Source organism: Dipodomys spectabilis, unplaced genomic scaffold (genome assembly GCF_019054845.1).
Source record: "Dipodomys spectabilis isolate Male_0828 unplaced genomic scaffold, ASM1905484v1 ptg000234l, whole genome shotgun sequence".
Taxonomy (NCBI): domain Eukaryota; kingdom Metazoa; phylum Chordata; class Mammalia; order Rodentia; family Heteromyidae; genus Dipodomys; species Dipodomys spectabilis.
This window is the reverse complement of record NW_024870911.1, coordinates 7690874-7704376: the sequence shown is the minus strand read 5'-3', so window position 1 is coordinate 7704376 and position 13503 is coordinate 7690874. Positions and strand designations below refer to the sequence as shown.

Here is a 13503-nt window from a genome sequence, read left to right as displayed (position 1 = left end):
AGATCTCAGAAAAGATTCTGGACCTCCTCCTCATCTGACAGGAAGTGAGGGAAGTCAGCTCCATATTTATTAATGAGTTCCACATTTATTAGTGGGTTTATTTCAAGAATCCAGATATTAATTTCCAGAGTATTTCTATATTTTTATATAACTTATGCCAGATAGCTAGGCTATCTTCCTTCAAAACTTATTAGGAAAAATTAAGGATTTCCAGAGCTAAAATTTATTGAGTATTGTAGCAAGGCACTGGTGGTTCACACCTATAATCCCAGCTACTTAAGAGACTGAGATCTGAGGATCAAGGTTTGAAGTCAGCCAGGGCAGGAAAAGTCATGAGACTCTTATCTCCAATTAACCACCAAAAACCTAAAAGTGGGCTGTGGCTTGAGTGGTAGAGTGCCAGCCTTGAACAGAAAAAGCTAAGAGATAGTACCCAGGCCCTGAGTCCTAGCCCCAGTACTGACAAAAACAAATAAATGATTGATTACAGAAATGTATTTTTACTAACATGAATGAGGATATTCTAGTGGGCCAGCAGAGAACTGCAATAGATAAAGGTTTTGTGCCTGGGTGAAGAACACTCAACATTTGATTGGCAAGGCCTGTCTTTACATTGCTTTCACCATTGCAGATGAACTTGTAACTCTGATGGGAATCTACTAGGTTTGGCCAAGGTACGACCCTTAAAATCCCCTTTAGACTCATACTTGGGCATGAAGAAAAGCTCCTTCATGGTGCTTTTCTGCAGGTAACTGATCTGGAAAGAGTAAGTGGTAAGTTAGGATGGCTGCTACTGCAGAACATGAGTCCATCCTTATTTTCTATTCTTGCTCAGTTTTTTTTTCTTCTAATAGGAAATCAAGAGAGAATGAGGAAACAATGAAAATATTCCAATGTGCCTGTCCATTTCCTTTAAAACAAACCCAGCCATTCATCACCACATAGCCTAACGGGGAAAGCTGCAGACACATTTCTATTTCTAAAGACCACAGTTGGGCAGCTTTGGGAATTTGAAGGTGGTTCCTTGTGCTTTGAGCATCTTAAAGCAGTTCATTCTTGAGAGTGACAAGGGGAAGACTTGAAGATAAGCCTGGGATAAAAGAAGAACGGGAAAGGAAGCTAACTATAGCCTCAAGCTGCACTAGCCACAGGAAAGGTGTCATCTCTCTTTACCATCGTGAGACTTGTATATGGCACATGCTCTCCTCCTGATTGCAGGTTAACAAGCAGATTCCGAGTTATACACAGAGTCATTCCGAAGCATTCAATACCTTTAACCACTGGACTCACTGAGGAAAAGGAAGTCATTTGTTCAATCAGTCTAGATTAATTTGATATTACTAATGGCTAATTTATAAGTTCCATACAAAGGAATATATTTGTAAATGGGACCAAAAACAAGAAATAAATTGACAGGAAGTTGTAGGATGTCATAGAGCAGGTTCGACTGTTTCAATTTGGTTAAAAAAATAGTTTCAATTTTCCTTAGTTTTAGGGGCTGGGAAGGTGGCTCAGAGGTAGAGTGCTTACCTCCCATGCATGAGGCCATAGGTTTGATTTCTCAGCCTTTTCTGATTTCTCAGAAAATGCTGGAAGTGGCACTGTGGCTTCAAGTGGTAGAGCACTAGCCTTGAGCTGAAAAGCTCAGGGACAGTGCCCAGGCCTATGACTGACCAAAAACAAAACAAAACAAAACAAAAACAATTTTCCTTAGCTCTGAATTAGAACTGCCCTTGTACATATTATGGACTTGTGAAATGGATTTAGAAAACAAAAGCAAAAGTAATACTAGCATTTCTTTCCCTTCTCAAAGGAACCAAGCCATTTTATATCGGTTGTTAATTTTATAATATCCTTTGAAGTAAGGTGAAGCAGATACTGATTTGCAGATTGCAAAAACTATACCACAGAGGTCTTAATCTGTTGAGTCACTTATTTAATAAATGTCAGAGACTCAGTTCTGTTGTTTATCACTGGGCAATGTGTTCTTACAGAAGGTCCTTTAGAAACATGTGAGATCCCCAGATACAAAGGAAAATGAATTAACTCCATAACGCTTTCTGTGTGTTTACTATGTAGCAGGATTGCAGGAACCAGGGGAGACAGAAGGTCTTTTCAGCCACAGTGGCTCAATTTTAAGTTTCTTGCAGTCTGGTTAAGGTCCAAGACATGTTACGAAGTTCAGTCTTTGGGAACGATTCTTTAAGCAAAATCACTGCGACAGAGGGGTGTGTTTCTGAATGCCCATGGTAAACATCTCTGTATTCATGGATAGAATTTATAGCCAGTGGTAAAAGGGACGTTCTGTGGTGGGTTCTGGAGGCTGGAAATTGGAAACAGGATGGAGGGAGGGATGAAGAAGGGCTGATCAATTTGGGCAGGAACACAGGGCAGTGAGAATGGGAATGGGAACAAACCGGATGAGACAGAGTTTATTTTCAGGCCTTGTGACAAACAGAGTTGAAGAAAACAATCAAGGCCTGAGAGGTGTAGGATTTTCTCCCTGCACGAGGCCCAGTAAAGAAGTCCTCATCTTAACCTGTAGTAGACAAAGGGAAGCTAGAAGGGATTTTGGCACAGCAAAGCATTGTGATAGCAAGATAAACCTGGATAGTATTCAGCATGAATTGAAAGAGGAGGAATTATAGGCGAGGGAGGAATTACATATAGACAGATGAAATAGAATAATGTATGTGAAATATGTAACATTATTCTTAGAATCATTTTTATAAAAAGAACACATAGCAACTCAATGATAAACTAGTGAGAGTTGGGATCAGCGTGATGATCGGAGAATAAATCAATAATGAGCAAATTGGACTCACCAGAATCAATAAGACTTAGTGACTAATTAGAAATAAGGAAAAAGAAAAAAGAACCATTATAATGCTAAAATTCTCCAATCTTCATGCTTTTTCAAGGTATATTTTTATGTTTATTTAAGCACATGAATTTAGTCTGAATATTTTCTTCTACTTATATTTTAATTTTAAAATTATGTTTCATTATTAATAATGTCAAGTTAATAGATTCTGCTCATCAGAAAGGTTTATATAGAATGACCCAAAATCCTTTGGGGAGAATTAATTCTTAGTGCAGCCTTTATTATCTCATGTTTTCATAGCCAGACAGAAGATGATTTCTTTAGCTCCAAAAGATGGAGTTTCAAATGCAAGGAACTATGAAAGGTGTCATTAGAATACACAAGCATAAAATTTTAAGGCTTAAAACTGTCAGAGAACTTTTCTGGCTACACAGCATACTGTATGCCCTTCATATTTTTATCATCTTAACTTTTTTTTACTATGCCACGTTGGCAGGGAATCAAAGATGAAAAATGGGAGTGAGAATCGTAGAGGAAGAGTTGGTGGAGTATGCCGAGTGTTATAGCTACTGGAAGCTGCCTTGGGACTACTCATGAGAATCATTCATTTAGGTACTTCCAAGAGAGTGCCTTCTCTTCAGGGACTATTCTCCATATGTAAAAGGTTAAAGAGACCATTAAATCATATCCTCAAAAACTTCAGAGTCAATTGGCTAAGACAAATGATTATACTGAAACCTGCAATATACCTCCCCAAAGTACAAGAGACACAGCATCCACACCAGAGGGAGCAAAGGCCAGTCACTGTGGAGTCAGGGTGGGTTTCTAGGAGAAGCTCAAGTAGGTAGAGAGAACCTGGAATGGCTTCCAACAAGAAGTAAGGATTGAATATCACTCCTGCCGTGTCCAGTCCCTCCCCCTCACCTTTGGACCTCCCCTGTCTTCAGGCTGTCAAGCATTTCTGTTTTATAGCCTTCGGGAAGGAATGTGAAAGCAGGAGGCCTAGAAATTCGAGTCCAGTATGGGTCTGTAAGTTCTAAAGGTCAGGCCTTTAGTGGAAGGACTTGCCTCTAGGTATGGAGGCCAGATAAGGTAGAATGTGAACTCAGTAGAGAAAAGCTTCTGTTTATAGAGCTTGAGAGAGAACGAGAGAGTGAGAGACTGAGAGAGACAGAGAGAGAGAGTGAGAGAGAGAGAGAGAGAGAGAGAGAGAGAGAGAAAGAGAGAGAGAGAGAGAGGGAGACAGAGACAGAGTCTATGAATTCCTGGAGTGGAGAAGGGCTGGAGGAATTGCCAGGGGTGTTGAAATAGCAGTGAGCCCCCAGTCCTTCATGGGATGAGCCCTAGGAATTGGGTAGCCTTCAGCAAGAAGACTCTGATCCTTGGTAGAACCTCGAGAAAAAGGGGTTGGAAGGAGTCTTAGGGAGCTGGAGTCTTAGACATGGACTGAGTTTCCTGTGTCTTCATTTGCAAAGAGAAGTAAGATTGGGTATTAAGAATAGGTTGGTCACAGCTGAGACAAGGAAAGAGAGGGAAATGGTGGAATTCATTGCTAGAAAAGTAGGGGCTGTATGAATAGCAATAAGGAACGTCTTGGTAACAGCCATGTCAAATGGACTTCTTAGGATCAAAGACATAATGTATACTTTAGTAAAATGGCAGTTTGATAATATCAAAGCAGATATTACCTTGGATAAAATCCCTGAGCACCAGAGAGGTGGGGGGGGGGGGGTTAAGTTTATCAACAATCTAATCAACTTAGATTAAGTTTTTATCTTTTAGGTCCGGTGGGACTTATAACAAATGTTTAGTGTGTGTGAAGTACAAGAAAATAAAGCCATTTCTCCTTGGTATGTTGACCCAGATTCCTACTGACTGGTGTGGTGGCACTTTTTCAAGGACCTATAGGAATAGGGAAAAGATAGGCTCCTAAATACAGAGATCATACACTTTTAAAGCGAATGGCGTGGGCTGGGAAGGTGGCTCAGTGGTAGAGCGCTTGCCTTGCATGCCTGAGGCCTTGGGTTCGATTCCTCAGCACCATGTAAGCAAAAAGAAAAAAGCCAGAAGTGGCACTGTGGCTCAAGTGGTAGAGCGCTAGCCTTGGGCTGAAGAGCTGAGGGACAGCGCCCAGGCCCAGAGTTCGGGGGCCCACGACTGGACCCCTCCCCCCCAAAATGAAGAGAATGGCATGGTGCTTGGGAAAATGACCTGGGTAGCAGGATGAATATGTGTTGGTGTTTAGCAGGAAAGGGGGTTGGACAGAGCCTGGCAAAAGCTAGATAAGAAAAGATCTCATGTTCCATACAGAGGAATGGTCAATTTCATCTAGAAGGTAATGTGAAACTTAAAAAAAATATATGCTTTTCATTGCATTGTCTAGAGAATGAGCTGGAAAAGCACTGACTTGTTACTGACAAGAGACTGCTTAGGAGAAATGGCAGGTCCTGAGTACTTAGTGGTATTGGGGTTGGATGGCGAAGGGAAAAGAAAAAACAAGAATAGTTGAAGGTATTACCAGATTCATAGGACTCAGAAACAAAATAGAAGAGAAATGATTTGATAAGGAAGGTTTTGAGTTTCATTTCCTGGTGTTTTAAATCAGTTGTGTTTAAGCAAGATCACAGTAGAGATGTTCAGTTGGGACATGGGTCTGCTCTCCATAGACAGGCAGATGTGAGCTGAGATATGTCCTTAGGGGTCTTCCAGCACAGGAAAGAGTAGCTGTGGCTAGATTGCACAGAGATGAAGGGTGAAACACTGAGATGAGTAGGAGAAAGGCTATCTGTGTGAGAGGATAAAGGTAGCCACTCAAGGAAAAGAAAAATGGTATCTTGGAGGACAAAGGAGGAGCGGGAGGAGAAGAGGAGAAGGGAGTCATTAGTGCTATGTGGGAAGAGATCATCGTGTGTTTGGTATTGGGTAATTTGATCACCCATCATCAGCTCACTAAAAGAATATACAAAAGAAAAAGAGAGGACGGAAGGTTGCAGACCAAAGAGACAACAAACATACTCTGTTCCTTTAGGATGCTTATTTGGGAAGGGAAGGGAAGATAAGAACCAGAAAAAAAAACAAAAACAAGAATGTGGCTAGATTATCTTTCAATGCCAAAAGGAGCTTGTTTCTAGGGAATACCATTAGTCAGGACGAGTTAGTTGAAATCCAGAGGAGAAAAATGAATGAAGTACATTATTAGACTAAGAAGGAATGGACCTGGAGTCCTCTGCAGAGAATATATTGCCCTGACTCGGGCTGGGAGGAAGCAGGAGGAAGTGGGTGGAAGACTCAGGGACAAGGATGCAGGACAGGATGTAGATCAGGCAACAGCAAACACATTTAAACATGATTAGCCACTTGCTCAGCCTGAGTCCTACTGTGGCTCAAACCTTCACTTCAATCAAATGAATTGCATAGCTGTTTAACCTTGTGCCCCCTTGGAATCCCAACACACTCATCAGTGGTCTCCAAAGAGCAGGGTGCTAGGAGCATCCGGTGTATCATCTCTTGGATGATTTTTTTATTGGATTTGCTTAGACTTAGGGGTGCATGGTAGCTTATTATGATCCTTAAATCTTCTCTAGACTGTATACCTTCCTGACTGCCTCTAGGAACACCTTTCCATCTGCTCTGCCCCTTGCATTAGTACTGATGTGAGATCTCAGTCTTACAATTTCTTCTTGAAGCAATCATCAGTGCCTTAAGAAGAAGATTTGAAGGAGGTTAAGAAATTAAGGTTGTCCTTTGCTATTTTAGAAGACAAGGGATGCCAGGTGACTGACTGACTTGCGAACCCATTCAATCCATGAAAGACCTGGGTCTGGAACCCACTTTACCACTTTTACCTGTCTTGTCTATCTTTTCAGACTGTATCCATAAGACTAATTTCTTGTGTCCAAGTAAGAGAAATGAGACCCTTATGAAGCTGTCAGGAGCCAAAAGTATTTGGGGGTGGGAGGAGGAAGCAAGGTAGGAATACTGATGTGATTATTCTCGATTTCTTGCTGATGTAGCATCAGTGTTTATTCTTTCAAGGCTGTTAGAGATCAGGATAACCAAGAACGTTCATTTCACATTATTCATTGTTCATTAACAATAGTTACAAAGAAGTTCAATGATCATTTTCAATCTTCTGTATTTTATAAAGCCCTAGGCCATCTTTTATTTCTCCATGAAGTGTGTGCATGCAAAGCATGACTATTTTTTATAGGACATGATGACAAATCATTGGAAATATAATTAGAATGTACATATGAAATCTCAAAACCTAAGAGCAGGGCTGGGAAGTTGGCTCAGTGGTAGAGCGCTTGCCTTGCATGCATGAGGCCCTGGGTTTGATTCCTCAGTACCACATAAGCAGAAAAAAAAGCCATATGTCGAAAAAAGAACTTAACAACTTTGGTAGGGGGTGGGGGGCGGACCAGGTGGGGGGAGGGGAGGAGTATGGGAAGGGATGGGAAGGGGAAACAATGAGGAGGTAACAATGCTTGATAAGAAATGTACTCGTTATCTTGCCCACGTAATTGTAACTCCTCTGTATGGTATTCTCACAATTAAAAAAAAAAAAGGAAATGTACTCATTACCTTGCTCATGTAATTGTAACACCTCTGTACGGTATTTTCACAACAAAAAAACATTAATAGAAAAAAAAAGAAAAAAAAAAAGCCAGAAGTGGCGCTGTGGCTCAAGTGGTAGGGTGCTAGCCTTGAGCTGAAGAGCTGAGGGACAGCGCCCAGGCCCAGAGTTCAAGCCCCATGATCAACAAAAACAAACAAACAAACAAAAACCTAAGGGCAACAACCAGAACAGTGATAGAAAGTAGAGATACTAGAAACCAGGAAGAGAATGTACAGTGAAGCCTTCTTAATTCTTCACTATTCTAGTGTACAATGTTAGATGTAAGTAGTGTTCTAAGTATAAAAGTGAATTAATTTCAGTAAACATTACAAAAAAGTACTAATATTTGGGGATAGCAAAAAGCCCTTCACAAATGAGAATTTTGCATTTTCTAGTTTTCTGACACTGGACTTGCTTTAAATGGAGGGGTATTAGTATTGATTATCATATAAATAGCTACATCTCAAAGGCCGGTAAGGTAACAAAATTGTCTTGAATTTTTTTTAATAGTACTGGAATTTGAACTCAGGGCTTTGTACTTGCTTGACTTGCTTGCTTGCTCTGCTGTTGCTCTACCACTTGAGCCATGCCTCAAGCACTGCTTTGGTCTTTTGCCACCAGTGCCCAACTTTGGAACTCCATATTTAATGTGTATTGTAGTCAAAGGAGGCAGAGGGAAATTTTTAAATCAATTAATTTGTGGCACAGATTCTTCCATGATCTCAATGACTGGAAACATCCTTGCATTTATTCTATCTCTTCACACCAGAGTTTGATAGCCATTCACTCATGTCTGTGTTTCAATAATACTCAATACCTAGTCATAGTGGTCTGTCCTCTAGTTGCAGATAGACTGGACGTGGGACTGTCTATACAAGCTCACAGAATCAGACAGACAAGAAAGGCTTTTTCTCAAGCACAGAGAGACTCATGTAAGAGACAAGCAAGTACTACATGTTCCTGGTGTCTATGGAGGTGAATGACTCTCCCCAGCTCTGCCAGTCATTTCTAGTTCTATCCTTTTATAGTTTATGACTCTTTCCTACATAAAACAGTGTATAGAGGTTGAGCTCTTACCTCTCCTGAAGTCCTATGGGCTTCATTTTGAAAGGAGACGGGCAGACAGAGGTGCAGGTGGTAGCTTTGATCTCAGGAGTGCATCGGCCTTGAGGATCTACGACAACACTGAGTACCTTGGGGGCCTGCTCGGGTTGGACCATGCTGTGGTTTGTCTTTGCCTCAGACTGTGCGGGCTGTAATGCAATGGGTGATAGGTGGATCTCCTGGTTTTTCTCTTTATCTTGTCTCAAGGAAAGCTGAAACCTTTCTTTTAATCTGTAAAGAATCTACAAAAAAAAAAAAAGTGACATAAAGGGCTCTGGTCAGTTTTTCAGTCCCTGGATGACACTGTGATCTTTTCTACCCTGAGAAGACAATTCAAAATAAAGGTTAAAGGAGGAAGGAGGGGCAGTCTTCTAGGAAGAATTTTTGTTTGGTGATTCTGAGATTTTTTTTTTCTTTTCCTAAGATTATGTTTGGTATTTCTAGTTATGACAAAGATTTGCGTACATGAATTTATGGCTCAAAGATAGATTCAAAAGCAAATTTGACTAACTACAAAAAAAAAAATGCCACATAAGAATTTATTAGAAGGGTAGGTAGCAAGACTAGCCATAAAACACAAGCCTAATGTTCTTCATAGAAACAGACCATTGTGCCAAAAGAAGTCTTATAAAATGTTATCATTAAAATACCTTTTCTATAAAACATACTTTCTTCACTTGGTAAATACTGCATTGAACTTAGGATATCTTTCAAGAAATTTTGGACAGCCAGAATTTTCCATCTTATCCCCTTCCCTTTAAAATTTTTAATACATACAGGAAAAAGCAACACAGTCCCTTTTTTTTCTCCATTATCAGAAATCCTTCTGGACTGGCAACTTCAATTCAGAACTGGTAGGATGACTACTTTTGAACTTTTGAAAGAATGAGAGTGATTTCATTGTGACTCTCTGGGCTACCCTGTAGGCTAGGACATATTTTTGTCTTCAGGCTTAATTTCTCAAAGGATTTTTCTGCTGCTGCTCTAACTCCTCTGCTCCAATTCCTGTAGAAACTAGATATCCCAAGTGTCGTCACCTATGTTCTTAGAGAATGACTTCATAAGCGAGTGCACTTGGAGAGGTGACAACCTATTATCAGCAATTACCTGAAGGTGTACAGCTGATAGTATCTGTATCTACCAACCTAACTCCTCTGGCTAATTTCTAGAACTCATTAGCTGCACAAGTTCTATTTTAGGAGGAAGGCTTTCCTGGTGCCTTGCATTCCTGGTACAACAACAGAAAATGTTTAACTCATTGGAAAGTGAATTCTATTTTCCCTTCTCTCTCAGAGTTCCTTTCAATTATAGTCATGCCCATATTTTAAATCTACTGGAAAGATAATGAAGTCCAAATGTATAGGTAGATTATTTTCTTACTGAAGCACAGTAACCAGGAAAGGAAATTAAGGAAGAATTCATTTGAAGTTGAGGAGGAAAGAAATGCTTTTGTATTTCTTCATATGGTATAAAATACTTTTATTTTCAGGCCAACTTTAGAAAATATTTTTTCTGGTTTTCTCATATGATTTTGGGAAAGAAGTGTTTGTTTAACAAAATAAGATTACAGGGGCTGGGAAGGTGGCTCAGTGGTAGAGCGCTTGCCTTGCATGCCTGAGGCCCTGGGTTCAATTCCTCAGCACCACATAAGCAAAAAGAAAAAAGCCGGAAGTGGCGCTGTGGCTCAAGTGGTAGAGCGCTAGCCTTGAGCTGAAGAGCTGAGGGACAGCGCCCAGGCCCAGAGTTCAGGCCCCACGAATGGACCCCAAAAAAACAAAAAAAAACAAAACAAAAAAAAAACAAAATAAGATTACAGAAAATGACTAGGATGAAACCAAAATACAAAAACCCAAAATGAAAAGATAACAAATATAACAGGGATTAATTTTTAAAAGATCCAAGAACTAGACACATATGGGCAATGTGTAAATTGTCTAGGCAAAAAGAAAAAAGAAAAACAAGAAAAAAATACAACAGAATTGAAGAAAATATCACCAATGATTCATTTAGCAAACTTAGAGACTGCCTAGTAGGTAAAACAAAAGAATTATGAGATGAAGATGAAAACAGAAAAGATGACATGGAACTCAGAGGAATCAGGGTACACGAGGAAACATGCTTGTTTTATGCTATGTATTGTGAAAGTTACAGGGTGTTTTGCTGTGAACGAAACAGATAGTTCTCTGTTTCTAAGGAAGTTAGGAATGTAGAATACTCTCAGGTTAAAAGAACCCCTGAGGCCATGTATGCCAGTAAAGTAAAGAGATAGAAATGGAGCCATTGTCACAGCTTTGAGGAAAAACAATGTCTATTACAAAGGATGCCTAACTTTCACATTAGGCAAATTTGTGTTTATGCATGAAGCCCACAGAAAGAATTTTTCAAATATGTAAATTCTTGAAAATATATACTACTCATATTTCTTTCTAAAAAAGAAATAGTCTCAACAATGTTCTACTAGTCACGAGAAAGACAACTAAAATTAAGATACAAAGAACTGGAAATTGAGATGAAAACGAGACCTTTGAATTATTTAACACAAAATGAAAACTTAAGTTTGTCTCAGATCTAATATCCCAATGGTAGTAGCAAGAACGAAGGTTGGAGGGCAGCTATGTTTAAAAAAATATATGCTAAGCGACTTTTAAATTAGGGATACAGATTCCTCTGAGTTAGGGTGGTCATTAGAGGACTTTCCAGCTCATTACACAGTAAGGAAATGGAGGTGTGGGTGAGCCATTAGCTTGTGTAGTCAGCAATTAGCTATGACCCAGTCCAGCCTGGGCACAGCTCTGACTTGAGACCTATCCAGTTTTTACCTCTGAACATTATTTCAGGTGCTGCTTGTCCCAACAGTGCCCTGGGAAAGAGAGGCTGACATTATATTTGTGGTGATCACCATTGAGTTTCAAAACCATTCATTCTAAGAGTGAACTCCTTTAGATTTGAAAGAGGACCTCCTTAACCTCCATCCCCACCCCCAAGTGCAAAAAAAATCTGTGTACCTATGAAGGATAACTAGAAATGTGCACTGTAGATTGAACCATCAGGAGATGAAGCAGAATTCTTATTGTCTTTCGTTCATCCTCATTTCTTCATATGATCTATATGATGATCTATATGATCTATATGATGGAAATCATGGACTGGTAGGGAAACATAAAAATCTTAGATTTTGAGAAAAAAATATCTGGACATTTCCACAACAAATATTCTTATATAAAGGGAAAAAAACCCTGATGTTTTTCACTAAGTGATAAAATAGATTATTGACTGGAAAATATGTAACAATTGTTCCTCTTAAGCTGGTGAGTGGCAGGGAAAGACTTCAAACTAGACTTTGTTTTCCGAAGTCTTATAATTTATCCCCAATTTTCTCTCCCTTCCACCCTTCCTTCCTCCCTTTCTTTCTTCTTCCTTCCTTCCTTCCTCCCTCCCTCCCTCTCTTCCTTCCTTCCTTCCTTCCTTCTTTCCTTCCTTCCTTTCTTCCGGAGATTGAACCCAGGGCCTTGTACATACTAGAGAAACACTCTGTCATCAAACCACATTCTTAGAACTTACAATTATTTTCATTACTATACTGTGGATTCTGTATGCTAAAGAATTTTTTTAAAATACTGAAAATGAATGTCTTTATTCTGTGTATAGTACTGATGGTTTGTAGCTTTTTGATTCCTTTAGTTCCATGACTTCGCCTATAAAACCTATACTAGAATAATACCAGACAGTTGGCATATATATGGTAAGCTTACTATGTGAAGTTAAATATTAATTACTGAAAGATGAGTCTATAGAATTTAAAGTGGGATATGATTTTAACATTACAAATGTGTTAGATTTCCTGAATTACAAAATCATGTTTTCAAAAATGTACTCAGTAGTGCTTACTTTGTTAGCACATTTACTAAAATCAGAATGATACAGAGAAGATTATCCTGGGCCCTGTGCAAGGATGATATGCTAATTTGTGGAGCGTTCTATATTATACATAGATATACACACACTCAGTAGAAAAATAGTGAATAAATGCTATATTTTAGCCTCTTCATATATAAATAGAATATGTACATCAGAATATTTACTTCCTTGCATTTAGGAAAAATATATTTCCATGCTGAGAATAGAAAAATCAAGAATATATGGACTTCAGTTTTTCCTGACAGGTCACTTTTATTATATTAGTATAGAACAAAGTTGAGTCTAAAGTCTTTCCCTGCCACTCACCTGCTTGAGGAGAAACCTGTGTCACGTATTTTACACCCAGCAATCTATTTAATCTATTTCATGACCTATTAGAGGTCAGCTTTCCAATTGGTCACAGTGTAGCCCATGTTAAAAATGGATTTCTCCAACTTTAATTAGGGAAAGGTAAACATGGAAAATATACAACATGAAAGAGACATGTAAGTAAGTATAAAATACTCAAGAGATGGTTGTTTGAAAAAAATGTAGAAAAAAATGGAAGCGGTTGCTCTGGCAGTGGGGTGGTTATCAGGGAATTAAGCTACAAGATAATAGCTCTCAACTGGCAGGCAACTTGCCTTGCAGGGGACATTTGGCAACAACCAGAGCCAGTTTTGGTTGTCAGAGTTGTGGGGAGAAGGCAAATGGAAGGCGTATGAGTAGTACACAGAGGGCAGAGGCCCCCTATAAAGCACAGGGGGCCCCATGCTCCCTTCCGCAGAGCAATCAGTCCAAAATAACAGCTTGAGAAGTGTTGTACAAGGAAATTGCACTAGGGTGCAGATGAATGATATGCAGAGATTGGGTTCTAGTAAAATCTAGACTATAATAGGATCCAGGTTTCCTGACTTCCAGGCATGGGACCATTCAAGTCTTTCTTCTTAACCTCTTTCCCAACGCTTCTGGAAAACTGAATCTGAGATTTTTCTCTGCACAGACTGAGGGCTGGACTATAGTATATGTCTATACTCTATGAGAATTTACTTTGTCTAAC

General features: G+C 39.4%; 1 protein-coding gene and 1 non-coding gene across 5 annotated transcripts in view; one reads left to right on the top strand and one right to left on the bottom strand.

The window, feature by feature from the left end:
* The window catches only part of Ptprr (protein tyrosine phosphatase receptor type R), a 213882-nt gene that overhangs the window by 71124 nt on the left and 129255 nt on the right, over positions 1-13503 (bottom strand). For all 4 annotated transcript variants that reach the window (XM_042698790.1, XM_042698791.1, XM_042698792.1 and 1 more), the window contains one exon: positions 8520-8788. In XM_042698790.1, the coding sequence (XP_042554724.1) occupies positions 8520-8788 (269 nt within the window). The remainder of the gene's footprint in view (positions 1-8519; positions 8789-13503) is intronic.
* On the top strand, positions 12427-12533 carry LOC122124427. The gene has a single exon (XR_006150544.1). It is a non-coding gene; the product is annotated as a U6 spliceosomal RNA (small nuclear RNA).